We start from the raw sequence: 27,806 nt of genomic DNA, 5'->3' as shown, positions 1-27,806 counted from the left end.
AATCCCCTTTGATTTGGTAATTCCAGCCTTCTCAGGGTCTGACAGGCTGAGACTGGAGTGGGAGTTGAAATTTACTGGAACCAGCGCCATACCCATCACATCCAGTTGGCCAAGTGATTTACTCTTGAAATTTGCCATTGTGGGGAAGCCACCATCTTTAGTACTTGAAACGTTTTCACTTTGTTACAAACTTTAAAGGTGGTGCCCTCAACAACAGGGATGTCAGTGAAGATACTTGAAAAAAAGGAAAAGCAAACACTCGCCTCGCCAACTTCCCTTAAATCTGCAGTTCTGCAAACGGGCAGCCCACTGCAGGTGTTTCCTGTTGATTGGTAAACATCCCCCACACAATTTCTGTTTAAAATTCAGCTCTGAATGAAAGTGGGTACTTTTGTAATGGCCGCCTCTTGGGTGTTTGGAGGTCAGTGACATGCTAGATGGACTGCGATGGGAACGACAGCGACAGCCTAGCCATTATTCCATCCCATTCGTGTGCCCTCTCTCCAGGAAGTTAATTCTATTTTTAAATCCCAAGGCAGCAGGTGACTTAGGTGATGAAGATTTTCCAGCAGGAATCTGGAGCCGGGAAGGATACCTTAGCCTTGCTTTTTTTTTTTTCCTGAGGCTGGCAGGTCTCACATCAAAGAAAGGGCTGTGGCAGAATTGACAGCTTGAATGCTGGGTTAACATTGAGAGGACTGGCTGCTTCTCTTTGCTGTTAACCGATCGTGTGACTAGCGAATGGCTAAACCCCCTCTGGCTCGGTAGTTTCCCCATCTGTAAACTGAGGAGATACCTAATATTTCTCCCACGACCAGGCTGTGGTTCTCGCAGCCTACAGACCTGGCATTGAAGCAGAGATGAAAACACTTGTCCTAGTAACTATGTTAATGTTGCATGTTCCTTCCACGTGAAAATAATCCAAAACACAGAAATCTTCACATTTTTATAACTTTACATTTTAACATAGTTAACCGCTGGAGATCGAACACGTTTTGCAGAATGATGCAATAACGTTTTGAAGGAAATGCTGGAAACACATGGCCTAATATTTTGAAAGCCATTTAAAAATTTTAAAGCATTTCTCCAAGGCTGTAGAAAAATGTTTATTCTGGTATACAATGTGGAAAAATGTATGCCTATTACCGACCTGAGGGTAAACGGTTTAGAGCTGATTTTTAACACTTTAAAACTTCTGGCGCTGCTAGGTTCTGCTAGAATTTCTTTGGAGCTTAGAAAACCTGGAGCAGTTAGAAAATACTTCCTTTAACAGTAATAAGGAGAAAGAGAACCAACAAACCGTGTTCCCCTTGAACATGGGAAGTGGAAAGTGGCACATTAACGGGTCGCTAATCATAGTGTCTCTTCCAACCAGCCCCCGTGTAACCCACAGCTCTGGCGCACTCGGTTCCATTTAGTGGTTTAGCGGTTAGAAGAGGTGGGAAAGGAAGCTCACCACTTTTTTTCTAAATTTCATTAATTTGGGGGTAAGTCGATTTTTACTGGTAAGTCACACAATTCAAAAACTGAAACTACATAAAAAGACACAAAGCTCTCAATCTCTCCCATGACAGAGTAGCCACCCCTCTGCCACCACCTGGCCTTACAGGTGACCCTTACGTCAGTACCTTTCCAGTGTTTTCTTTACACAAAACATGAAACGCAAGTAGAAATATACATGTGCCTTGTTCTTTTTTAACCACTTTCTTACATGGAAAGTAGCACACTGATGTGGACATGGCTCTCTCTCCCCCGTCAGCGGAAAGAGTTCCTCATTCTTGTCACGGCGGCTGGTCCCCTCTCCACTGCGTGTGGTTGTCACTGTGGGGATCCCATGGTTTATTTAACTGACCCCTTCAACAGACATTCCGGTTGTTTATAACCTTTTGTTTTTATAAACGGTAAATGCAGTGAGTCGTCGTGTACACACACAGCAATTCCCAGAAGCACGTCTGGATTACAGGGTGAATGCATTTGCCCTTCAGCTAGTTACTGCCAGATTGCCTTCAAGGGGGACCTACCAGTTTTTGTTTCTGGTCTCTGTCCCCTGTACCTTGCCAACAGAATGTGCTGACAAACTTCTGGATTTTCTCCCCATCGAATAGGCAGGACTACAAAATACAATTCCATTTGAAGCCAGATGTGAAATTTAGCTTGCCGAAATGAGGAAAAATATTACCTGAATTCTGGAGCTGGATCTTCACCAAATTAATAATGGAATTATAAGTAATCTCCCCCTGCCCAATTTTTTTTTTTTTTTTTTTTGCTTAAATTTATCCCCACCCCTTTATAAAGCAAGTATATATTGCTTCAGAATGAAGCAATCATCAGAGCTTTAAGAGTCGTCATAACGTCACTTGATTTTTTTACATTATTGCTTTGGGTAATAAAGCGTTTGTCACTTCTTAGAGTAGTAAAATCCCTCCTTTTAAGAACCTGTTTAACCCTGATGTTTAACGGAGGAAGCTTGGGGACTGCCCATCAAGGTCATTGGGGCTGGAACTTCCACCTGGGCTTACAGTCAAGGGACCTAGTGCACGTATGGCTTCACGCACTAGGACCCCCAAGACGTGCCGAAAACTGGAAATGTCCGCCTATTCGCTTAAAATGGAGGACATCTTCAAAGGCACCGAGATACGTGTGAGCCAGGTCACCCCTGCGATCAAAGTAAGGGGACTGAATTTGGATCACCTTGTGGGACGTAACCCCAAACCACGGAGATTTAGGACAATGATGTGCGGAAGCTGGAACAGGTTGAGTTAAATAGAACTGGAATTAGACCCGAAGACTCACTCTTTTTTAGCTGTTCTTGGACTGTGAAGTTTTAGCCCTTGTCCTATTTTATACTGTTTCCTTAGACATATTTTTCCCCAAAAAATAGTGCTCTGAAATTAGGAGGGGCTTAGTTTAATTCAGCAGACCTCGAATGTATATGTACCAGGCCCTTTGTCTAGATTCTGGTGTTAAAAAGTTTAGAGTTCCAGTGTAGCAAGTAGAGCTCCTACGTATATAGCACCATTGCAGGGGTGCCAGATACATTAAACCATTCAGTTCTCACAACTGGCATCTGCAGTAAGTACTGTCCTCATCGGCTTTATTTTACAAATGAGGAAACGTTCGCAGTAAAGTGACTTCTCAAGGTCACTCTGAGGGCAGAGCTGTGGTTCAAAACCCCTGGCAATCAGCCTGCTGAATCTGGGTTGTCACCTGTGATCTCTGGGTGGCCCCGCCTCCGCCGTCAGGCCATTTTACCATAGTGCATTTCAGCCCTATCAGTCCCGATGCTCTTGTGAGATTACGTACAGAAAACCCTATCACGCACGCGCACGCGCACGCGCACACACACACAGTTTCTTAGTTGATTTTTAAGGTTGGGTTTTCTGATTAGATGTGGGTGTTGTCCCATCTTATCAGCCACATTATCTTGAGGGGAGTCCTAGTCTAAACTAAAGGACTAGCACGAGATACTCCATTTCCTTTTGGTTCAGCTGAATTCGAGCAGGAAACAATTTTCTGAACCTGGCCCCTAAAATCCTCATCTGTGCCTTGCAGGGCACCAACGTCGGCGTCACTGCCGCGGTGAGGTTGGGCCGAGGGGAGGGACCAGGCTGTCTTCGCTTTGAGGGCCAGCTAGTTGTAGTAAATTTCCCGGGACCAGAGAGGGGTGGACCTGGGCAGCAGCTCCTTCTCCCTAAAGCCAACCAGCTCCGAGAACTTGAGCCCCCAACCTGGCGTCTTCCCTCACGGCTGGTGGAGCAAAGTTTTCTGTGAAGAAAACAAGAACACGTGAAAATATTTTGAAAACCACAAGACAAACATACTACAACTGGAAGCTATCGTCACTTTTACCAGGAAAAGCATCTTTCAGAATTTGAATGGTTTTCTCTGATTGTGAAAAGAGATTTATTTTTATTAGTTTGTCTCTAATGTCTGGACAAGAACTGTCATTGATGTGCTCTACAGTTGACTGTGAGAGGAGATCAAACTGAAAACTTGAAGTTTGAGATAAAATAGCTTAGGAAGGAAACATGCAACCCACAGCTTAATATTCCCATTCAGTGTGCCGGAGGGAGGAAGGCAGACCGGCAAGTTCAAGGTCAAGCGCTGAGCTTGGACTTCCAGTGGAGTGCCTAGGTGCCTTTCACAGAGGAGAAAAAGCAGAATCCGGGCAGACAAGAGACCCTGGCTCGAGCTCTCTCTGTCCTTGTAACGTTTGGGCAGGCCTGTCCTTCGGGATTTGGGGGAGGAAAAAGGGCTTCCTCATGTGCCCGCTGTCTGGTGTCGTAATTACGTGGCTTTGGGCTCCTCGGTCCCCACGACCCCTCTGTATTGCAAAAAGTCCCCTGCCCATGAGAACGGGATGTGTGTGACAACTCTGTCATCCCTCGTTGGTCCCTGAGCTCATCTCTGATTTGGGCTTCCCCTCAGGCCTCGCTCCCCAACCTTTTCGGGGACCTCAGTATAACAAGCACATGGTCCACACCTGTGGAGGGCAAGCTTAGCAGACATTTTCAAATGCAGCGAATAAAAGGAAACAAACCCCCTAAACTGTGGGGTTGTCCCATGAAAGCCTTAGTCCTTTAGAGCTGACATCGGCGACCTTCTTTGAGAAAGTAGTTACAGAGGTTACTAAGGTGATCTGACCAAGAGTCTACCCCACACCTCGACTGTTAGGTCACCGCTGCGGTGCACAGGAGTGGGAGTAGGAGGGGACACACATGGTTAAATAGATCTGAAAACAACAATTCGGTGGGGGCGGCAGCCTTGACCACTCCCCGCCGCCCTTTTGCTAAAGACAAAGGCGAAATAGCCAGCGCAGTGTTCCCTGGAACTGCCAGATGCTAAGAGTGTCCCCAGAGCACCTGTTACACACATCCCGGGCGCCTCCGCCGGAGTTCCACGGGGCTGGAGCGGGACCTGGGAATACGTGTTTCACAGTAACCGTGAGCCGCGCTCCCAAATTAGGGCCTTCTCATAAAAAGAATGCAGTTTCGTGCAGTCTGGCGCTCAAAGGTACTATCCCGCCCCCAGCATAAACAGTCAAGTCGGAAGCGCTGCCCTTGCTACGCCAGAAACGTCCCATTCCCTCCTCTCTCCTTACGTCTTTTAACTGTCACCATCCGTGACCGGCAGCGGGCGCAGCCTCCCGCGGTCCCCGCGCGGGGAACGCGCTGCGCCCAGAGCCGGGCGGGCTGGGGCCACGTCGCGCCCGGCGCCCGGCGGGCGCTCCCGTGCCGCGCTGCCATTGGCTGAGAGTTCCGTCGCCGAGCGGCCGCTGCGCGCCACGCCAGCCCCTGGGGACCGCAGCCCGCCCAGGGGCGGGGCCGGAGGCGGGGACGCGCGGGCTGCCTGTGGCGCGGGAGCGGGGAGGCCGCGCCCCTCGAGGCCCGGCCAATCCCGGGCGGCGGGGCGCGGGAGCAGGAGCGGGGCCTGGAGGGTGGGGCAGGGCGGGCTGGAGAGGCAGGAGCGGGGGCAGAGGAGCAGGGCCAGGAACCCGGGGCGAGACGGCGGGGCGCGGGGAGGGCGGGGCGCAGGGCGGGGCCGGGCCGGGGCCGGGCGCGGCGGCGGGGAGTGCCTGAAGGCGCGGGCCGGCGGGAGGCCCCGCGCCGGAGGACGATGCCCGCGGCGCCGCCATGCGACGGGCGCTGGCGCTGGCGCTGCTGCTGCTGCTGCGGCTCGGCCTGCGCAGCGCGCGGGCGCTGGCCCTGGGGCGGCCGCCCGGCCCGGGCTCCCAGCGGCGCCCCCCGCCCGGCCTGGGCCTCGGCCTCCAGCGCCTGGCGGGCCCCGGCCCGCGGCCCGCGCTGCGGCCGTCGTGGCTGCGGCCGCCCGGCGTGGGGCCCGAGGGCCGGCGGCCGCGGCCGGGCGTGTGCGGCGCCGCGCGCTGGGGCTACGTGCCGGGCGCCCGGGGCCGCGGCCGCGACGAGTACGAGCGGCGCTACAGCCGCGCCTTCCCGCCGCAGCTGCGCGCCCAGATGCGCGACCTGGCGCGGGCCATGTTCGTCTTCGGCTACGACAACTACATGGCGCACGCCTTCCCGCAGGACGAGCTCAACCCCATCCACTGCCGCGGCCGAGGGCCGGACCGCGGGGACCCGTGAGTAGCCCGCCCGCCGACCCCCCTTGGGCACACCCCCCGCGCCCTGGGTTTGGGGTGCGTGGTCGGGCCGGGGGGCTGCCCTCTCTCTCCGTTCTCCCGGAATCTCTGACCTGCGGGACAGCAGCCCTGCGCAGCCTTTTACAGACAGAGAAACTGAGGCCCAGAACCCGGAAGGGACAGCGACAGTGACAAGGGGTAGCTTGGGAGGCTGGTGACGCCCGGCTCCAGCCCCTTCTTCAGGCGGACGTGGGGTAAAAGGAAAGCCCTCGTCAACACAGCTCCAAGCCCGCCCTCATCTCTCTGCCCTCGCCCCGGGCTTGTCTCTCGAAAAACATAAAAATCCAGGAGCTGGCCCTGGGCAAGGACTTCTCTGAAGCCACCCAGCGAGTGTGAGCGGGGCGACAGCCTTCATCACAAGGGCTGCTTCCCAGGCTGAGAGTACTCAAGTGGCAGGGAAACAGACGGTCTGGCCCAGATTTGGGGGCCTGATACTCGGGGTGCCATTCCTTGGCCCCTGAGTTGACTGCACGACGTTGCCCCGTCTCGTCTGTCCCATAAGTTCCCCTACTCTGGTGGCAGGGCTGCTGGGGAAGGACCACCAGCCCTCCCCTTCCACCAGCCTTGTTTGCGAAGGCTGAGCTTCCAGTGTCACCAGTGTGGACCTAGAGTCCAGGAGGACAGCACAGCCAGCTGAGGCCCTCCCAGACAGAGGGAAGGGTGTGCCTTGTCATTGGCCCTGTCAGGCCAGAGAGGGGACTGCCTCCCTCTGGGTCAGTCCCACAGTTGCCCATGGGATGCTCAGTGTCCCTGTGGGGGCCTTGGCCTTGGCCGCTTAGGGCGTGGACTTCCCTTCATGAGGTGAAAGCAGTAGTCTAGTCGTTAGGGTCTAAAGAGGAAGCCCAAACACTAACAGAGCTTGAAGAGTTTTGTAAGTGGTTTGTTTATCTACAGATTTATGCCTTGAGTTTCAATTTGAGAGCACGATTTTTGGTGAAGTAAGGTTACATTCCAGGTTAACTTGAAAGCACTGGGCCTTTCTAAAATTGTAGGAAAATGATGAGTTATTTTCCTCACCTTACTCTATACTTATAAATGTAATTTCTATCTCAGGTTTTTTGAGAAAAATTTTTATTACATTTTGAAAAAAATTCCTGGGCCTTTCCAGATTGTAGGAATTAAGTCATCTTTCCTGCCAGCTCCTGCCCATTTTTTGCACAGTCGAAATCAAAGTGCGTGTACATATTTCGGACTTAATGTTTCCCCGCTAACGTCCGTGGGATTTCAAGAAGAGTGAACACAGCCACTGCCCTTCCTGTTGTCTCAAGATTGTCCCAGACTTCCTCTTCACAGCGTGGACCTAAGGACACCAGTTTAATGAGGACTCATGGTAGATAACGCTTTCCAGTTGGGGCCGGTGGTCTGGAGAGTGAACTGGTGACACTTCTGTGCGTTTCTTAACCCTACGAGCCCTCTGGAGGGTTGGAGCCCCTCCCCAGCGAGGTGGCGGCAGGTGATTTGCTTGCTGGTCCCCGTGGTGGTTCCAGGCGGCACGGGCCTTTCCTTCAGGGTGAAGTCAGCTGTCGAGTATTTTGGTTTGATCGTACAGCGACGTTCTGGGTAGGTCGAGGTCACGTGGTGGTGGGACAGGTACGCTGCTGCTGTAAAGATGGAGTTAGTAATATTGAAGGATGGCATTTGGGAAAGGAGTTAGTAAACCTTGGTGTCTTTGAGGTGAAAGAGCCTGAGCTTGTGGTGGCCTTGAGTAGGTCTTCGCACTGGGCTCCTCAAAGAGTGGAAAGATTAATTTTTCTTACTCTCTTCCCTTTAACTTAACTCCTCCCAGACTTTAGTATTTTCAAGGAAAGTTTAGAACCTGAGCTTTGTCATTCTGGCTCTGAAACAACGGGGCACATTTACGTCCCCAAAATAAATAACCTGTAATAAAAATCTTTCAGATATTTTTGAAACCAAAAGTGTTCTAGTGATTGTTATCAAATGTATTCTAAGGATTTATTTTAAAAATACAGAGTGACGTAGCCTTTAGAATATTATATAAACAGCAGTCCAGAAACAAAATATAGATGCAAACGTGTGTATCTTTCCTTCTGAGTCACATTTACTTGAGGCTTATCTCACCTGGAGGTCCGGTGAGCCGTGAACGTGAAGGAGGCCCCCCTGACCCAGCCAAGGCACAGAGCGCCTGGGAGCCGCTGCCCACAGGGCGGTGACCCGGGGCCTCGTTAGAGTGAGCCAAGGAGCAGATAAAGTGGTCTCGGGGTTGGATGGAAGATGCCCGAATCCCAGTGAATCCATTGCTGAAAATAAACCTGGAGCTGTCGCTTCGGTCTTTAAATACGTGACCTTTAAACAGGGACAGACGCATAACTGAACTCCCCAGAATTCGTCAGGCTGGACTCGGTCACACGTTCACCGTTTCTCCCTTCCTGCCCTTCACAGACACAGTAGTGGTTGTCACTGTCATTGTCATTGTCCCGAAGGACTGTCAGAGTGACCGAGGGCCTTCCCCCTCATCGCAGTGCTGATGTTGGCATCTTGAGGTGGTGTCAGAGAGAGAAGCTGATGTCAGTGGCTGGGCAGGAACAGTTACGCAGCCACTGCCTTGGCTCGTGTTCAGACACATCTCAGAGTCAGTGGAGGTGAGGGGTGAGGCGTTAGTGGAAAAACGGTACAAAGCAGTTGATTTACTCTCCCAACTAAAGGACACGTGAGTGACTCTGAGACTGTAACAGGTGTTTGCTGCTTTGTATGCGTAACCGGCTGGAGTGTCTGAATCCGTATGGGAGTTTTATGGGCAGTTCACACGACAGACGAGTCTCTCTCCTTTTTCATTCGTAATGATTTCAAAATCAGAGCTGTTTGAAGCTGGACGGAGGGATTGTTTAAGGTGACAAAAGTGTATCTTAGAGGTGGCAGACGAGTCTCGTTCACCATCTCCTGACGTCCTGTTGTGTCTTTCCTGTACAGTATAAGTGTGTCTCGGCTGTTCTGTGACTCGGTTCTACTTAAGGACACTACAGAAACTGTGACTTGTGAAATAGAAAGACCTTTGCCACACTGATCCACCCTGAATAGTCCCTGAATAAATAAGAGTTGCCGGCAATTTTAGTTTCTAATGGGCGTTGAGTTTTACTGTCTTTTCTCTTTTGAAATAAAGTACCTTTGTTTAATTTTAATTGTTTCTTTTTCAGTTCAAATCTGAACATCAATGACGTGCTAGGGAATTACTCACTGACCCTGGTTGATGCGTTGGACACTCTTGCAGTAAGTGTTCAGCCTTATCATTTTTTTTAATTAAGATATTTTGGAGTCGGTGACCCCTAGTTTCTCCCAGGGGTGACAGTTCCAAGAAGCCTGGCACTCTGTATGTTTCTAGCTTTGGCAAATGTTTGTTTTAATGACCTTACTGCCGAGAGCAAGACAAGCCTCGAAGGTGGAATGGGAGGAAATGGGATCCCCCGAAATAATGGAAAGTGTGATCGTTTGGGGGGACCTGTTTTTCTCCCAGTTTCCCACGATTTTACTCCCTAAAAGAATCAAAAGAGCATTTCATTCAAGTTTACGGTTCTCGAAAACTTTCAGAGCAGTAAAAAGATCTCAGAAGTGAAAGACAAGAAGCCAGGGTCGGTATGTCCCCTGAAATACCATCCAGCTGCCAGCCCCCAAGCACGTGCGTGCGCCCGGGTCCAGCCCTGTGCGGGGATCCCCTTCGTGAACCCGCTTCCGCCTGTCGCTCCGTGCCCTGGGACACTGGGCTCCGCCTCGGTCCCCCCACCAGCTCTGGGGCTTCGACGGGAGACCTTAGACCAGGTTAGCGGGAGCCGAGGAAAGCATTGAGCTCCGTGGCAGGGGCTCAGCGTCAGGCCAGGAAGTGTTCCCCGACCTCTGCTGCCATGCAGCTCCCAGGGGACTGGACCCCAGCATAGCGTTTTAAAACCTCTCTCCTTCATCGTGCGGCAAGCCTTTACCGTTAGAAAATTCTCACTGTAGTAGTTCTTTTTAACTTTCCCTAGAAGAGCTCAGAGCGTCAGGAGCGAGCTGGGTAATGCTGGCCCAGCACCTTGCTGGTGGTAGAATTTCTAGAACTTGGGAGGAGCTTGAGAAGCCCTTCCGCATTGCACACGGCCCACGGTCTGATGGGAAGCCCATGCTTCCTTCTGCCAGGTTGGAGCTGCGGAGCAGTTCAGTTTCGCAGTATCTCTTCCTGAAGTCATAGCTTCCCTGCCTTGTCAGCCACTGTCACCGATCGAAATGTGCCCAGACAAGTACGTCTGGCCAGACGAGAGCCGGCTTGTGGGAGATGACAGAGGCTGACTCAGCCCACAAGCGTTGCTCAGAACAGACTCCTGCACGGCTGCGAAAGCCCCTCTCGCCCGAGCTCTCTGCCCCATCGTCTTTTTGTCCCCTGGCCACGCTCATTGGGTGCGGGGCCTTATCTCCGTTCCTCGGCTCACTGGACACTGAAACATCGGAGTGCAAACATGTGTCCAAACACCCCTTCCTGCCAGCCAGCATTTCCGAGCAGGTTCCAGGGGAGCGTCCTTGAAACTGTTGCAGACGGGCGAGGCAGTCTGCCGCAGCAAGGGGCAGCCACAGTGCACGCCAGCATTTGCCAGGCTCGAGAAGCCCCACGCTGCAGAGACCTCCCTGCCTCTTCTGTCCAGTCTAGCTTTTCTCAAGCCCGAGTGAGTGATTTCCCAGCCTGCTTATCTGTTCTGACTAAAGCGTAAATGACTGGGTGGCACTGCCAGCTGCTGGCTTCCTTTTCCGTCCTCCCGATGTGAGGTCAGATCAGCAGATATGGGTCGCTGGTGAACATCTGCACATCTGCGAGGAAACAGACGTCTCTGTGGTTTTCATTGTACGATATCCGGCCTGTGCTTGTTCGCACTTCAGACGTATTTTTTAGGCATCGCTTCTATGGAGGTTTCTTTTAGTAACATTTTAAACAGGCTCTCGCAGATGTGCTGCAGAAACTCTCGGAAGATAGCAATCTCCTGGCCTGAGATGCAGCTTGCAGCGTTATTGTGTAATCTTTTAAAAAGAAAGAGCCGAAAGCCAGAAAAGAGACATCTGTCTGTATCTGCTCTGCGTTACAGGAAATAGGGATGCGGCGGGGGGAAACGCACCAGACCAATAAATGCTAGGAAATGATACGCACTTGAGAGGAGGAGTATCTGAATGACATTGTTTGTTTGTCCTTATTTTGTGTGTGGGTGTGGGTGTGGGTGTGTGTTTGCACACGCGCGTGCATGCGCCCTCATGATGTCACAGTCCCAGGTTTGTCATACAGTTTTGAAGACCACGAAAGCATTTCCATTCGGGTTAATCCAAAGTAGGAATCATAGTTCTAATCACTTTTTAAAAAGGACAAAGCTGATTGTTATGTTTTATTTGTTTTGAATGTCACTGGTTTTATGAACTATGCTCCAAAAGGTAATACCTCTGTTTTGCAAAGTGTTTAGACAGACGTCTGGGTAACAAGCAACAAGTCATTTTCTAGATGTTTGGGGCTCCTGGGAGCCAAGCACCCAAGCTATCAGTTTATCTGAGGAGCAGAGGGAAAGTACCATTTCTGTTTCTTCCGTTTCTGGATTTGTTTTCACTCATCTCAGGAGTTCCCGGAGCTCCAGCTAGGACGAGGGGGGTGAACGAGTTGACGAGGGGTCATTTTCACAGTTTTGCCATTTGGAGATTCAAGTCTTGAGTCAGAGGACGTGGTTTGCCATCTGTCCTGGAACGTACTCTGAGAGAGAACCAGGCCATTCTACCCTTTGTGCTTCTGCTCCCGCGGGAGGCAAAAGCACGTGCAGACACTCAGGCGACGCGGCCCCGGCCCCGCCATCTCATGGCTTCCGTTCTGCTTCAAGCCGTCGTAACGGTTCGTGTTCCTCTTTTTAAAGATAATGGGAAATTCCTCCGAGTTCCAGAAAGCAGTCAAGTTAGTGATCAACACGGTTTCATTTGACAAAGATTCCACCGTCCAAGTCTTTGAAGCCACGATAAGGTAAATCGTGCATAAAATGGATGGAGGTCTCCTCTGTGTGAGGGTCTCCTGGCCGTGGGCTCATAGGGAGGGTCCGTGTAGACCTGGTGGCCATTCCTCTTCATTCGTGGATTTATCAAAACTGGAACAGCTGCCGTGTCAGAGTAATTACATTTTGGACTGAGCAGAAAGACACACTTACACTTTGACAAAGGTGTAAGACAGGTGTCCCTTTAATGCAGATTTTCACTGTTTTACTCCATTTCTGCTCTCATTTCCTTCCTTCGCTGTGTCCTCGGGGAACCCCTACGAGTTTCTGAAGGGAATGGAAGTCCCCACCTCTGCCACCCACAGGGCCACCCACGCCGGCTGGGGCTTTTCCTCGTGTGTGTCTGCCTAGCATGTCAGGCTCCTGTCCCTTCCCCAGTTTAATGCGTTGCCTTTTTTGCTTGATACATTGTGACAATTTTCCTTATTTAAACTTTTTGAAAATTGTATTAGTGCATAACCTTCCAGAGGTAACATTATTACAAAAATGTTTGTTCTGAAAATGTCACAGTCCACTTGAGATCATCGGAGCGGGACACGAATTCATGGCCCCTCAGAGACGTAGATCTCAGTTGGTGGCCTCCTGCCTCTGAGTAGGTTCCCTTCACCTCTTCCTCACCCTGCCTCTCGGCCAGAGGTCGGAGGGTTCCAGCAGCTGCTTGGCGGCCATAATGCAGAAGCTACTCAGCGTTCGCTGTCCTTCCCTTTTCTGTTTCTTGTACAGCTAAGTTTTTCCCCCAAGTGAGAGAAATCCAGAGCAATCCATTAGTACTAAAAGGTACTATTTATTCCGAGTGACGAGTGCACGCCCTTCAGATGCGATAGTCGAGATTGCTTCCTGCGGGGTGTTCTCGGGGGCCCCAGATGGCTGGCCTCTGTCTTCCTCTCGGCGACGTGGCCGACTAAGAATCAGCTGTTAGTATGAGGGCCGCAGGAAACTTCCTGAAGCCACCGAGCCCAGTCCCTGATTCCAGGCAGCTCCGAGTCCATCCAAACCCCGCAGCTGCTTCTGCGCTCCCGAGCCGGGCTGCGTGCGCCTCCACCCGACGCGAGTTTATCTTTCCTGTGTTCTCTCTGTCATTAGGGTCCTGGGGAGCCTTCTCTCCGCCCACAGAATAATAACCGACTCCAAGCAGCCCTTCGGCGACATGACGATTGAGGACTACGATAACGAGCTGCTGCACATGGCTCACGACCTGGCCGTGCGGCTCCTGCCCGCCTTTGAAAACACCAGGACAGGCATTCCCTATCCGCGGGTAGGCCGACCGGCCTCGCAGTGGCTGGCGTCCGGGTTTGGGGGAAGGAGTGGGGCCGAAGGGCTTTGGGGCGGTGAGGAAAGCCGTGTCCGCGAGAGTATTTGGCCCTGAATGCGATGTAAATGTTTTTTAACTCGGTACCTACTGAGCACTTACTGTGTGCCAGGCATTCAGTGACACGTTTGCTTTAATCCTTCCCCTTAAGGAAAGAGCTCTGTCCCTGTGCTCAGTGTTCCCGAGTCCCCTCACGTGTGGAACTTAGACTCCCCGCTACGAGGCGGCGCGGTGGTCTGTCCTTATTTCTGACTTGGGTGCATTCCCCCAAGGACCCTCCGGGACTCGTAGGAGCTCAGTGACTTTTCTCATTGCCTCCTGTGGATCTTCCGGATAAAGCCCGCACTGACAGGCACATTAGCTGCTGATTTAAATGCAAGGTCTGGAGTAAAATTCCGTTCTTGCGACATTGGATTTGAGCCTAGAACTCCCCTGGGAATTGAGTCAGCCTTTTAGGTATCAGCGGACACTTGCCAGGCCACAGCGCCAGAGTGATGGAACAGCCTGTCACGTCCTCGCTCTGTTCTCCTTTCCCGGACTGAGATTTGTGTATGTTCGCTGAGCAGGGCCGAGTCCCTAGTAGCTCACTCAAAAACGTGTAAGTGATTCCACAGCTGGCCCCTCGTCTCTCCTGCCAAAGGCCGGTGCTGCGTGACCGCAAAGAGAACCTACTGGAAAGAGGCGGACTCGCGAATAGCCCTATGATGGTTCCCCTAAGACGCGTTTTTACTAATGAGATGAGGCTCCGATGTTCTCTGTGCCCTGCCTGTGGCTTTGAAATGCCCGTCTTCACCCTGGGTGTGAAGCAGGAGGCGGGAGCTGACTCACGCTGCAGTGAACGCGGTTCCCTAGCTCCACGTAGTAGCTGGCACCTTGCCCTGCAGCCCTGCGGGTCCCTTGGGTTTTGCCATGAACCCTTTGTCTCTTCCTGTCCTCAGGTGAATCTAAAGACAGGCGTTCCTCCCGACAGCAATAATGAGACCTGCACGGCAGGAGCCGGCTCCCTCCTGGTGGAGTTTGGGATTCTGAGCCGACTGCTGGGGGACTCCACGTTTGAGTGGGTGGCCAGACGAGCCGTGAAAGCCCTTTGGAGCCTCCGGAGCAACGACACAGGATTATTAGGTGTGGTGGCGCCTCGCCCTCGGGACTGGATCTGCCCGGCCCCCGTCCTTCTGTCTTCTGGGGAGGGGCACTCCCGCCTCTCTGAGTCTCCTTTCTCGTAGGCCACTTCTGAAAACTGACAGCTCAGAGGGCGGCCCTCCGTGCAGGCCGTGTCCAGTTTCTTCCTGTGACTTCCACGTAGAGGGAGGCATAGGGCTCATTGGGGAGAGGCACGCTTCTACTCTTCCAGGCCACCTGATTAGAGTCCCCCAAGTTATGTCCCATCCAGACGTAATGGCTAATAAAAGTAGCTGCCTCTGAGGCAGATTGCCTTGCTTTATATCAGGCTCTAAACAGAGGGACTTATTGTCACTGGCAGAGTGCCTTTCTCCTTTTAAAAAACTGGGCACACGGCAACGCAGTTGACCCTCCACAACATGGGTTTGAACTGTTGCGGATCTTTTTTTCCAGAAGTTCTGTAAATATGTTTTTCCTTTCTCGTGACTCAACATTTTTTTCTTGAGCTTACTTTATTGTAAGAATACAATATGTAATACGTATCACATGCCGAATATGTGTAAATTGACTGTTTATGTTATCGGTAAAGACTCCAGTCAACAGTGGGCTGTTCATAGTTAAGTTTGGGGGCGTCCGAAATTATCCGTGGATTTTCATCTGCAGGGGTATCGGCGCCCCCGACCCCTGCCTCGTTCAGGGATCAATTGTAGATGGGAAACCCAGATTAAACCTACATTAGGTGGGTTTGTTTTTTCCTTGGGAATATTTGGTCCAGATGTTACTTAAAAAATTATGGAAAATTTCAAGTATTTAAAAGTAGGAAGGAAGTATAATGAATAATGAACCCCGTATACCCACCATTCATCTTCAAGGGTTGTCAGTATTTTGCTAGCTCAGATGTTACTTGAAAATGAGTTTTTACCTCATAGAACTGTGTGTGTGGCATTGAGAAATATTTTCTTTGTGTCACTGGGCAGTAACTGGATTGGTTGTCCTGAAGTCTTAGTGTCATTGCAAAAGCACCATTTTTTAAAAGTGATTTTTGATTATTCCTTAAGTTCTTAAATTTATTCACAAATTAGTTGTATTTAACAACAGTAAAAATTTTTAAAAAGTCACCAGAATTATCACCCCATCATTAAATGCTCGACCGGTGTCACTCCAGATCTTCAACTTTTAAGTTTTCCGCAGGCTCTTTCAGCCTGGTGTATGCAGCTTTTACATACTTACAAATTATAGTATAAACAAACGTTTTTATTCTGCTTTACATCGGGCAACCATTCAGGTGTTTTCATGTTTATCGTCCTTAAAATCTTCACGATAGTCCGTTAATTCCTCTTCCAATGTTGGATACCCAGATGGTTTCTGGGCTTTTTTTTTCCATTTTACAGATAATGTAAGCTATGTAACTTATAATTACCTGAAGAACAACATAATGCTTAACATTTTTTTAGGATAAATTCCCAGGAACGGCAGTACTGAGTCAAAAGCTGTAAACACTCTCGGCTTTTGAAATGCACTGTCCATCCGGAAAAACAGGATGACAACCTGTTTTGCTTTTGCCTCGAACGTTTTCCCCGCATCAGCGGTTAAACGCCACATACTCAGAAAGGTCTCCTGGCTGTCTCTGCTGCTGTCAGAACCGACAGAGCTTTTCTGCCTCTTCCTACGAGGACACGGGTGACGAAGTGCAGTGGGCAGCGGTAGGAGGCCCGCCTGCCACACAGGTAACGGGGACCGACGTGCTGTGTCTTCACAGGCAACGTTGTGGACATTCAGACTGGCCGCTGGGTCGGGAAGCAGAGCGGCCTGGGAGCCGGACTGGACTCTTTCTATGAGTACCTCTTGAAATCTTACATTCTCTTTGGAGAAGAAGAAGACCTGGAAATGTTTAATGCTGCATATCAGAGTATTCAGAACCACCTGAGACGAGGGTAGGTCCCCTTCGCATCCCTGACCGCCCTGGAAAGCCGGTAGAATGCATTCGGAAACGATCGTATTTTTCTCAGCGTGGACCCGCAGGGCCTGCTGGTCTCTGCCATCACCCGACCACCCCTTAGTTGTTTGTCAGTCTTTTGGGGGCGAAGAGGTGTATTAGCTATCTCCTGCTGCGTAACATCACCCCCAACCCTAGCATGTAAAACAGGCGTGTTTCCGAGGGGCAGGAAGCCAGGAGCTGCTGAGTGGATCAGAGTCTCACAAAGTGGTCCTCAGGCCACAGCCGTGTCGAGGCTGAGTCAAGGCTGGAGGACGCACTGCCCGGCTCACGCCCGTGGGACTGGCAGGCCTCGCCCACTCACTGGCTGCTGGCCGCAGGGCTCGGCTCCGTGGGCCTCTTTCTTGGTGGGCGGCTCGTGGCAGCTTCGCCCCCAGTGAGTGATCTGAGAAAGAAACAGACCACAATGGAAGCCACGCGCCTCCGTGACCTAATCTCAGAGTGACGAACCAACACTCTGCCTGGCTCTCTCGGTCACACAGGCGGACCCTGTTACAGTGAGCAGGGGGACTCCACGGGGGCAAGACTGCCGAGCGGCTGGGGTCCTGGGGTCTCCGAGACTGGCTGCTGCAGGGAGTGCCGTGCACCCCTGTGTTTACCTGTGGCTTTAATTGTAGACAGAGCCGTAACACAGGACAATTATGGAGTTATTTTGGTTCTTTTGTTTCCCAAAGAATTGTTAGGATTGGGCTTTGTACCTGAGGAGGGAAAGGACAGTTACCACATTTTCCCTTCTGTTTGAAACAGCAGTATTAGCTGCTTCTCACTGTCCATTCAGATGGTGGCTGCGGTGGCTTCCACCTGCTGTCACCTCCCCCCCAGGCCTTTCTTTGTGCACTTTTGCACATGAAATGGCCACTGCAGGTGTGGCTCCTGAGCTTCCTGCAGGACAGGAGTTCCTGGACCCATTGCCACGCTGGCCGCTGTGGGGGCCACCCGTGTGAGTGCCGTGCCCCGCTGACCGGCCGCCTGGCCAGAGGCCGGTCGTCTGTACTTAGAGCCCTGAACTGAGCAGCGGCCTCTGTCCTCCTGCTCTGCTGTTCCTCTGTGGGAGCTTCTGGGAGAAGAGCCTTCCCCTCGTGCAGAAAGAACCAGGCTGCCCGCGGGGATTGCCGGGCGGCCGGTGACCTTTCCTCTCTCCCTCGCCCCACGCCGGACCTCAGCCGGGAAGCCTGCAACGAGGGAGAAGGGGACCCCCCGCTGTACGTCAATGTGAACATGTTCAGCGGGCAGCTGATGAACACGTGGATCGACTCCCTGCAGGCCTTCTTCCCCGGGCTGCAGGTACCCGCCCCCGTGTCGCCAAGCAGAGCTCTTGCGGGGGCTTCATGATGTCCAAGCCTTCTGGCTCCTTTGCATCTGGGAGGTTGTAGACAGTATCTCTGGGTAGTTCTGTTTGGGGAGTTAGTGCCCAGGGCGTTGGACAGAGCCGTGGTAAATAAGCGCAGAGCCTGAACAGTGGCCGCGGGTCCTTCGAGGGGATCCCCCGCCCCCCCTCGCTTGGCCGTCTCTTCCTGTTCCTGAGCACAGCTCACCCATGTCCCGTGCCACTCACATCCGCCCACACTGACAGCCAGTCAGGTCTCTGCTTCGGGGCTGGTTTTGCCTCCGACCCGGGGGAGCGGGGCGGGTAGAGGGAGAGCTTTCGTGTCACAGCTCGCCACCCTGGGAAAGGTGCCTGCAGCCCGGTGACCCGCGTCTCCTCCGCAGGTCCTGATGGGCGACGTGGAGGATGCCATCTGCCTGCATGCCTTTTACTACGCCATCTGGAAGCGGTACGGGGCGCTCCCGGAGAGGTATAACTGGCAGCTGCAGGCCCCCGACGTGCTGTTCTACCCACTGAGGCCGGAGCTGGTGGAGTCGACCTATCTGCTCTACCAGGTGCGGGAGAGCGTGCGGCTGGTCTCGGGGGACGTCTGCCGATCGGTGCGGGGCCTCTGACAGGGTGACCGCCTGTCCGCGCTCGTCTCCGTGTCAGCGTCATTCGCGGTTCCACAGGACAGGGGAGGCGTCTGCGGTCACGTGATTTTTTTTTTTTTTTTAAGTGGACCGTTTAATTAACGTAAGCATGAAATAAGAGTGGCCTAGCACAGTTTCGACAGACCCAAAAACCCGAAAGTCTGACGGGGCCGGCAGCATGGCTTCTGTCTCTTCGAACGGCAGCCCTCCAGGCCCCTTGCTAGCCCCGCGGGCAGGCCCCGCGCTCCACGTGCTGGCGTGCGCTTTGGGTGTTTTTGTTGCGTTTTGATGTTCAGCGTGTTGTTTCAAGGGGAGAGATCTGGGGGCGTCTCTCACTCTGCCGTGTTTTGCCAAACTCGCAAACATTTTTTAACCTAACGTTCCATAAACCGAATCTGTCTTTTTACTATAGGGCTTATTTCTCTCATCCTTATAGTCGAGATCGACCTGGCACTCAGTGTTTCCCCAAGTTATTCGACCAAAAAACTCGTTTTGGGTGCAGTTCCATGTACTGTGGAACTCGGGTCTGTGTAATAATTATTCAGAGAAATTCTTTTTCTCGATTGTAAAGGAAATCATTCGAATGCCTCTTTTTGTTTGATGCTTAAAAAATAGTGTTCGTCTTTTGCGAAATGACGTTCTAGCCAGAGGGAATGTCACTTTAACGGTGACGTCTTCTCCCTGTAGTCGAAGGCAGATACGGTCCCCTGTGCCTGCCACACATATTTGCCCACTGAGCATCCTCGTCACCAGCACGGCAGCACGAGCGCCCAGCTTCCGAGACCCCGGCCTCCGCGCAGCCGGGCAGGCCGTGGCAAAGACATCCCGACTTTTTTGAGGTTGGCACTAGGGTTAGTACCGCAGCTGAGATTTATTCAATACTTTTTTAATACTGAATCCTTGTCATTCGCTTCTAGATGGAAAGGAGGGTGACCCATGAGACTGGTCATACTCCTCGGGCCTGCAGCGAGGCCTCGGGAGCTTTAGGTGACATCTACAACGAAGGAGGTGCTGCCCTCCGCCCCCAAGAGCAGCACGGTCAGGCCGGGCTCGCCCCAGGGACCACGTGCCTGGCACTGCCCGAGCCCCCTCCCAAGCCTAGTCTGTTGCCTTAGGGCTGATGCTCCTTCTTCCTGTCTCTGCTTCTTTCCTGTTTTCAGCATCTCCCTCACGTTGACTCTTTTCTTAGACTCCAGAGAGGCCCCCGCTTCCCCGTGTTGCCCCTGCCACAAACCTCCTCAACCCGTGCTCAGTCCAGGCTCAGCCACCCCCGCGCTGGGCTTTTGCTGCAGCAGGTTGGAATAGGCGTGAATTAAAGACATCCCCAGCTCTTAAACTCTTCGTGGGGTAAAGTCTCATCTTCCCAGAGAATTTTTTTTTTTCGTAACAAAACCATCTAAGAGCAGGCGACAGCAGAGGAAGCACCCCAAGGACCGAGCTCTTGGGGCGATCGGAGAGGAAGGCGGAGGGTCACCTGCTGTGGGGACTTGTGAGTCTCCTGTCCCTGTCCCTCCTCCCTCGCAGTGCAGTGAGGGGCATGGGGCAAGGTCCTGTTTCTCTGCATCTGAAGCTGAGGTTCTAGAGAGTTCCAGGGCAAGAGAGAAACTGGATCTGTTCTCAGATGTGGCGTGTCAGCAAGTCATCGCCTCGTTGCTGGTGGTGACAGGAGCCAGGAAGGCCAAAGCAGGGCACTGTCCGACTGGAGCAGCCCCTCAGCGCTGGCTCCCTCGCCCCGTGTCAGGCTGTTCTGACACGAAGTGACCAGCAGCACCTCAGTCTCCCAGTGTTCATGACCCTTCAGGACAGACCAAACCAGGCCCTGTGCCTCCTCTGCCCAGTGACTCATCTCCTCACGAATTCCTGGAGTCCCCGTGGAGTGTGTTGGCGGCACGTCCTCCAGGCCTTTGCCAGCTCAGTCTCTCGTTCTCTCTAGGCCACCAAGAATCCCTTCTACCTCCACGTGGGAATGGACATTCTGCAGAGTCTGGAAAAGTACACAAGAGTCAAGTTAGTTTTCTAAGTTCCTTCTCTTTTTTGCTGGCCACTGCTGGTTTCTCTTGTGCTGTTCTGGGGAGATGTTCTCTTTTGCATTTTAATTTATATAGCAGGTTACTGGTTTTAATTTTATAGGGAAGTGTTTCCTTTTTGTGTAATAGAACCTGTCCGTTATAGTGGGGATGGCTTTTTATTTTTTCATTGTTTTTGTCCATAAGGTTCCTGCAGACTGTGCATGTTCTTTTTAAGTAATTCATTTTCCCTAGGTGTACAAGTAATAGGTACACTAAAAAGTTTAGGGAGTACGAAAAATATAGAGGCAGAATCCTACCACTGTGATGTCCCCATGCAGAGCCGCGCACAATCACACCAAGTCTGTATTCTTATAACCTGTTTAATGTATATATACATGTGCGTGTATATAAAAAAAAGTTTCAATTTTGCAAGCTGCTTTTTTCACCTAGCAGTATATCCTAAGTATTTTCTTACAGAATATTATTTTAGACTCTCCGAACGATAAGTCAGTTCCATAAACATTAGAAACAAAACATTTAAATCAAACCTTCTAAATTCATTACCAGCCATTGTCTTGGTGTCAGGTTTTGCTTTTGGCAAACACCCTCCAGCGCCCCCACCGCCCTTTACCCCTGCAGCTAACCTGGCGATTTAGCCACCAAAGCGATTTTTAAATGAATTTGGAGGTAACGTAGGCTCACAAGTGAACATTCCTTAAACCCAACGCAGTTGGTTTTCCACGTGGCGTTTGATGGCCTGGGTGGTCACTCTGTCACAGGACGGCCGGCCTCTGCCTCTGTAATCAGCACACGGGTGGGGTGGGGCGGGGCGGGGCGTGGGGCGGGAGTGGGACCCACAGGACGCTGTGTTGCAGGTGCGGGTATGCCACACTGCACCACGTCATAGACAAGTCCAAGGAGGACCGGATGGAGAGCTTCTTCCTCAGTGAGACCTGCAAATACCTGTACCTGGTACGTGTGCCGCAGGATGGGCCCGGGAAGCGGCCAGGTTCGCGTGGAGCAAGCGTTGGCTCAGCCCCGCATCCAGCGTGTACTTACCGAGCACCGCTCTGTGCTGGACGTTGCGCTGGCTCAGGGCCCCGCAGGCGCGGGCCGGGATAGCCGTGACCTCGGCGTGGCGGGGGCCTTGTCAACAGGGAGATGTCCAGTCACAGAGGGTGCACAAGTTGGCGACGGTTGGCGGGGGCCCGTGACAGCGTGGTGGCCAGGGTGGCTTCTCCGAGGAAGGCAGCGGGGTCCGTAGCTCGTGTGATCTCGGCTGGGGCCCGCGGGCCAGCTGGCTCCTTGGCCACACGCGTGTTCTCGTGCATGTGGAGGGAGAGATTTTGGACCTGGAATGAGCCTGAGGGACCATCGGGTCACTGTTCGTCCCGCAGTGTGCAGAGAGGTCAGGCGACTCGCCTGGGTGCTGGAGCTGCGGCGGGAGCCCGGTCCCGCTTGCCCGCCCGCGCCCCTGCTCCGCCACACGCACGCACATGTGCACGTGTGCACGTCGCCACTGTACTCGGCACGGCTCCCGGCGAAAGGGCATGTCCTCGAGCCACCGAGGAGCACGGTTTCCTGACGGGACAGCGTGGTGACTGATCTCAGCTGAGAGTCAAAGATAGCGAGCAGGCTGTGTGACCCAGGTCAGCGGCCCCCAGGCCGGGCCGGCTGGGTCAGAGCCCCAGAGCCTCACCAGTGGCGGCTCTGCTGCATCAGAACCTTTGGAAGTGGGCCCAGGAGTCGGTGGCTTTGACAAGGGGCTTGTGAGGGTACAAAACCACATTTTGGAAGTACCAGTCTCATTCCTTAAAATGACACTTTGACTCTGGCGTCACCTTCCACAGAGGACCGCAGAGGTGTGTCCTGCAGCAGGCCACACGGTCTGGCCGGTGGGCACACGGCTGTCCTGCCGCCAGGTCCCGTGTGCCCAGGTCCCCCCTCAGAGCACCGCAGGGTCGGGGCCTGCGTCATGCCGTGTGGCCCGGGGCTGTGGCAGGTGATTACAGGTATCTACAGGGCGCATCCGGAGTGAGTGGACGGAGCCCCAGGGTCTGGGGCTGGAAATGGGCCCACCCCTTTCCTCCCATTTGTGGTATAAAAACAGATAAGCGCTGGGTCTTATTTTTCCTCATTTGTAAAATACTTGAAGTGACTGTAAGATTTCTCTCTGAGATTTCTAAGTGTCTACTCATTCAGCATTTACTGAATGCCTCCCCGCCCCCCACCAGTCCCCCATCCCGGCCTAGGTGTCCTTCCCCATGTGCCCCACGGACTCTCTCCTCCCCGCCACTCCCACACCCACCCTTGTGCACTGTCCTCAGAGCCCAGCCCCTGTCCGGACACTGGGAGGAGCCAATGGTGGCCCACATGCTGGGGTTACCGCGGGGGATAAAACACGCTCCTCCTCCCTCCAGCATTTGGTGGTGAGTGAGGCGCAGGTGGTTCTAGAATCTCGGCACAAGAACTCTTGGGGAGCACACGGGGGTCATCCAGAGGCTTCCCACGCTGCCCAAGTTGGGGTCTTCGTCCTCGGCCTTGCAAATCTCTAGGTCGGGGTGGGCAGGTGGGTAAATCGGGACATCTGAGTTTAAGCAAAATTAGTGATTCTGATTTGCAGCCGAGTTGGGAACCACGGTCATTAACTGACGCCCTTCCGCCATTTGTCACTGAAGAAGCCTGAGGGCCAAGCAGCTTCTCTCCCGAGGAGTCGGCCCGCCCTGGTGAGTCAGTCCCATGCTCTGCAATTACCAGTTGTATCTTTTGCCCTTCCCACCAGCTCTTCGATGAGGAGAATCCGGTGCACAAATCTGGAACCAGATACATGTTTACGACTGAGGGACACGTGGTGTCTGTGGACAAGCAGCTCCGGGAGGCACCTTGGAGGGAGGACGTCTTCCCTGACGGGGGCCCGGATGGGAGGCCGCCCGACTTCAAAGCCATCAACTCCAGCTCCAACGTAAGTGGCTTTTTCCAGGGGCGGGTTACATTTGGAGGAAGAGAAAACCCTACTAATTTGTCACCCAGAGTTCCTATAACATTCAGACTGGGTCATTTGAGACGTTTCACAAAGCACCGTTTTTGTAGGTGCCGTCAGGGGGCAGGGACACCAGGGGAGCCGTGGGACGTGTCACTCTGGGCTAAAGGGGCTGGCAAGGACAATGGTCACGAGAGCTGGACCGAGGCGCGTGGGAAGGGTGGACTGTCTCCGGGCAGGAGACCCTGCTCTGAGCTGGCTTTGGTGACCTCATGGGATGGGACAGCAAGGGAAGCACTTGACCCTTCTCCTCCCCTCTGACCTGCTGGAGTGTCTCGTTGGCTGTCCCCACGGGAAGCCAGAAGGCCAGAGAGCCTGTTGCAGAGTCGATCAGGTCGTTCTCAGGCCAGAGCAGAGTGGAGTCGGGCAGAGGGTGGACCCACGGGGCAAGCGAAGAGATGCTACAAAATGCCCCTGCAGCGGGAGCGGGAACCGGCAGTTGTCCGTCACCACGCTCTTTATGAAGGTGCCACTGAGGCCTTGGGTCCAGGCTTCATCCACGGTGGGCCACACTGCGACAGCCTGGTGACGGGCAGTGCGGGGACCTGGAAACAGGCCCACGGGTCTGGCAGCAGCCACATGGTGTCACGGGCTGAGTCGATCAGAAGGTTTGGACATGAGGCTGAGGAGGAAGGCCTAGCAGCAGCCGAAATGTCACACCTCCTTGTCCCACGATGCACTGGGTGCCACCGCCCTGCTCAGGAAAAACCGCCCTTGCCAGGAGTTCCGCCTGCGCCAGACGGCCTGACTGCGAGTCAGGACTTTTCCTCGAGTGTCCCTTTGCCGGCCGTGTGTACGTGAAAGAGGCCGGAGCAGAGAGCGATCCCCAGGCTCCCGCCAGGCCCCGGCACGCAGACAGCGGACGAAGTGCAGCCGAGGGAGGGAGAGCCGGCACTTCCACGCGACGCCACACGCCCGGCCGGTCTCAGCGCTCACGCACGCTAACTGACCCCCACGGCTGTCCCAGGAGCGCGGGTGCTGCCACGGCCCCATTTCACAGATGAAGAGAGGGAGCCACAGAGGTGGAGCCACAGGCAGAGCCAGGATGGGGACGGGAGGAGACACTCATGTGACAGACCTGAAGCGCCGTGCCAGGCACTGGGGACGTGGCTGCTGAGACAGGCCTGGTTCTGGGGAGCCCGGCCCCTCCCAGGAGCCCGGGAGAATGTCGGGGCGGTGGATAGCCTGCAGCACTGCGGAGAATCGGGCTTCTCAGGGGGTCCTGAGGGGTGATGTCCTGGCAGGGGGTCGGGGCGGAAGGCAGCAGGTCGGACGCCCTGGGCCGGCCAAGGACCTGGTTCCAGGCAGCGAGAGAGCGGCCTCCTGCGGGGAGGCCGTGGTGCCGGAGCGTGTGGGGACCTTCCAGACACCGCACTGGGCTCTCGAACTCTTTCCACTGAAGGGAAAAGAGGCCTTTAAATGCAAAAAGGAAAAAAAAAAATCTCACTTTCAAGCATTTAGGTTTTAGCTGTGTATGAGAAGAACCGTAAACTCAGAAAAACAACAGTGTTTCCAAACAGCGAAAGCATTTTCTGCCACCGTGGGTGGGCCAAGGACCTGCAGGACGCCGCTGGGGGTCCCGGCCACTCCACGCCCGCGGGGACATCTCGGGCCCCCTGAGGCCCTCTCCCTCACCTGTGGAGTGAGGGTATCACGTCACATCAGTGCTCCGCAGCTGGGGTGCTTTTGCTCCTCAAGGGACATTGAGCGATGACTGGGGACAGTCTCGGCTGTCACAACCAGGGGGCGAGGTCGTGCCCTGGGAGAGGCCAGGGTGCTGCCAGCCACCCTGCAGCCCCCAGGACAGCCCCAGACGCCCACAGTGCCCGGGCAGAGAGAGACCCTGGCTTAGGCCGTCCGACCGCACTTCCTGTGGGTGAACATGTGGGGTTTTAATTCAAAAGTCCCACTGTCCCTCGCTTGTTTCTTCCTAGTGCAGTCGCGTTCCCGACGAGAGGAGGTACTCCCTGCCCCTCAAGAGCATCTACATGCGGCAGATCGACCAGATGGTTGGCCTGATCTGACCCGCCCACCTCTGTGGGGCCACGTCCGACCAGGAACCAAACCGCTGAGCCCGGGCCAAGCCGAGGCCCGTCCCGGGTGGAGGAGGACGGGAGTCTGGTCCCCCCGGCACCGTCGGAATCCCTGCCCGCCCCTCACCCACACCTGGCCGCACCTTGCTTACTTCAGTGTTTCTCTTCTGTTCAATAAAACACCCATTTTCCTTAAGGATGCGATTTAAAGTGAGAAGGTCCATGGAAGTCAGCTTCTGTGGCGTGCTGCTGTCCCTGAGCGCAGTGGACAGGGCAGCTGTGGCTGGATCTTCGTAGCTTCACACCGTGGACCCCGCTCGAGTCTCCTCCCGCGCCGGCTCCGGCCGTGACACGGTTGCTGCTACCTCCGTCAGAGGCTCGTGAGTGGAATCGCGAAGGGCCTGAGGTGCACGGGCATTTCTGTTGATTGCGTTCTGTCGCCCTTCCTCTGTCCTGTTGGATGATGGGCTCTTCCCCAGATATCCATCCGTGGTTTGGGATCACACGGGGGAAAATCATCCAGGTATTCATTTGCACGCCAAGTAATCGTCACAGTGTTATCAGTTATTTGCTTATGAATAATAGTGTTATGCGAATTCTAACAGTCTCTTAAGTTGTCACCTCACGGTTTAAGAGCTTACCAGGTAGACCTTTTGGACGTACTTTACATTCACTTTGAACTTACCTGAGGAACTCCGATAGTTCCAGAACCAGGTGCCTTTTAGAGAAAGAAAAATGCCTAAGAGTCCGCGCTTCCGTCTGCTGAATATTTACTAACCCAGGGTCCTCCGTTCTGACCGTGTTCGGTTAGAATTTTGTCTTTGTTTGTTTGTTTGTTTGTTTGTTTCCTGTGTCTAGTGCCAATTAACTAAGTCAGGGAGAGAAAAATGACCAGACGACCTTCTGGCACCCTCGAGCCGTTCCTCTGCTATGCAGGCTGTAGATTAGTGCCTTATGTGGTTTCCGTTTGGGCCACTGGATGTCACAGCCGTTGCTGTGGTTTTTAGCAGGCTTGTTTCATATTGCCGCAGGGTGGGACCACAGTAGAAGGTGGATGGGATGGGGATTAGGAAGATTCTGGAAAAATCTTAACCAGTCGCTGCCTCTCAGCTTGATGTTGGACGTGAGCATTTCCAAGGTGGCCGCTGAGCTGAAGCGCCGCCTTTGTTCTCTGTTGCTGTTTCCTTCGCCGGGACAGTGGGACAGGTGTCTGTCTTTGAACCCGCACGGAGCTCTCATGCAGAGCAGAGGTGGATTCAGACCCCTCACGGGGCTTCTGCAGAACCTCAGAGATTAAAATCAATCCCAATAGAAAGGGTTGGAAGCCTCTTAAAACCTTCCAACCTCACCTGTCAGGTCACTTACCTATCACTTCAAATGATTTCATTTTAGTGTTTTTAAAACTAGAAATAAGCACAGTCTAAGCCATTGCATTATCAATCAAAAGGGAAACATTCCTTAAAAATATGTTACTGTTTTTTTTTAACTGATGTATATAATTCGGTTCGTTGAGATCTCTAAAGGGATTTTCAGTAATAAATGCATCACCTCCGTCTTCTAAACCTTCACTGTCCAAATTGTTTTAAGATAAAAGAAGTAAATGCTTCTATTTTACTTTTTCTTCTTCATTCTAGAAGCACTTTATCAACATTGTCTTATCTACTGAATAGAAAATTTGCTTGGAAAATAGTAAATGTTTTTTCATGTTTTCCTTGGCTCAGTAAAACCAAAATGTCTCTTTAAATAGACACACATGCACACGCAGCCAGAGGCGTCCCTGTGCCCCTTCTCCAGGAAAATCGAGGTGGGACCGTTCATGAGCATTGTGGGAGGATGGGGCAAGCGGGCAGGAAAGTGGTCCTCTTGCGTCCATTTTCTCTCTTGACGCCATCCTGGCTTCCCTGCCAGCTCTTGTGACCATGCTGATGCGTAACGCTCCAGCATCCCCTCGTGTCTGGCCTTAGTCGGCCACCCCCTTGGGCCCACGAGATGTGTTCTGTGTCAAGCCTCAAACCCTCTTGACTTCCGGGCCCTGGACCTGTCCCGGTTGGTGAGTCCAAGGTGCGGGTCACCACACTCTGGTCCTGGCCGTTGAGCTTCCGGCTGCCCACCCCGTCTAGGCGCTGTGGTGCCTGGGTGCCCAGCGCCTGTCATCAAAAGGAGGCTCTTGGAGCCAAGTTCAGAACTCGGA

General features: G+C 53.3%; 1 protein-coding gene across 1 annotated transcript; it reads left to right on the top strand.

Annotated features, from left to right (window-relative positions):
* The first annotated feature begins 5,618 nt into the window (after window positions 1–5,618).
* Window positions 5,619–27,330, top strand: EDEM1 (ER degradation enhancing alpha-mannosidase like protein 1). The gene is made up of 12 exons (XM_039837935.1): window positions 5,619–6,094; window positions 9,307–9,379; window positions 12,019–12,122; window positions 13,234–13,405; window positions 14,398–14,581; window positions 16,338–16,512; window positions 17,738–17,858; window positions 18,285–18,455; window positions 20,467–20,540; window positions 21,418–21,514; window positions 23,325–23,504; window positions 25,517–27,330. Exons 1-12 carry the CDS (start codon window positions 5,634–5,636, stop codon window positions 25,604–25,606), a joined length of 1,902 nt encoding a protein of 633 aa, XP_039693869.1. The 5' UTR covers window positions 5,619–5,633; the 3' UTR covers window positions 25,607–27,330.
* Window positions 27,331–27,806: the final 476 nt, after the last annotated feature.

Source organism: Pteropus medius, unplaced genomic scaffold (genome assembly GCF_902729225.1).
Source record: "Pteropus medius unplaced genomic scaffold, Ma_sr-lr_union100, whole genome shotgun sequence".
NCBI classification, from domain to species: Eukaryota; Metazoa; Chordata; class Mammalia; order Chiroptera; family Pteropodidae; genus Pteropus; species Pteropus medius.
The sequence above is the reverse complement of the archived record's forward strand: the minus strand, read 5'-3'. Positions and strand labels throughout refer to the sequence as shown.

Coding starts and splice junctions, on each gene's coding strand:
- EDEM1 (XM_039837935.1), top strand. CDS start 5,634: ATGCGACGGGCGCTGGCGCTGGCGCTGCTGCTGCTGCTGCGGCTCGGC. Junction 9,380..12,018: donor ATGCGTTGGACACTCTTGCA/GTAAGTGTTCAG, acceptor CTCTTTTTAAAG/ATAATGGGAAATTCCTCCGA. Junction 23,505..25,516: donor CCATCAACTCCAGCTCCAAC/GTAAGTGGCTTT, acceptor GTTTCTTCCTAG/TGCAGTCGCGTTCCCGACGA.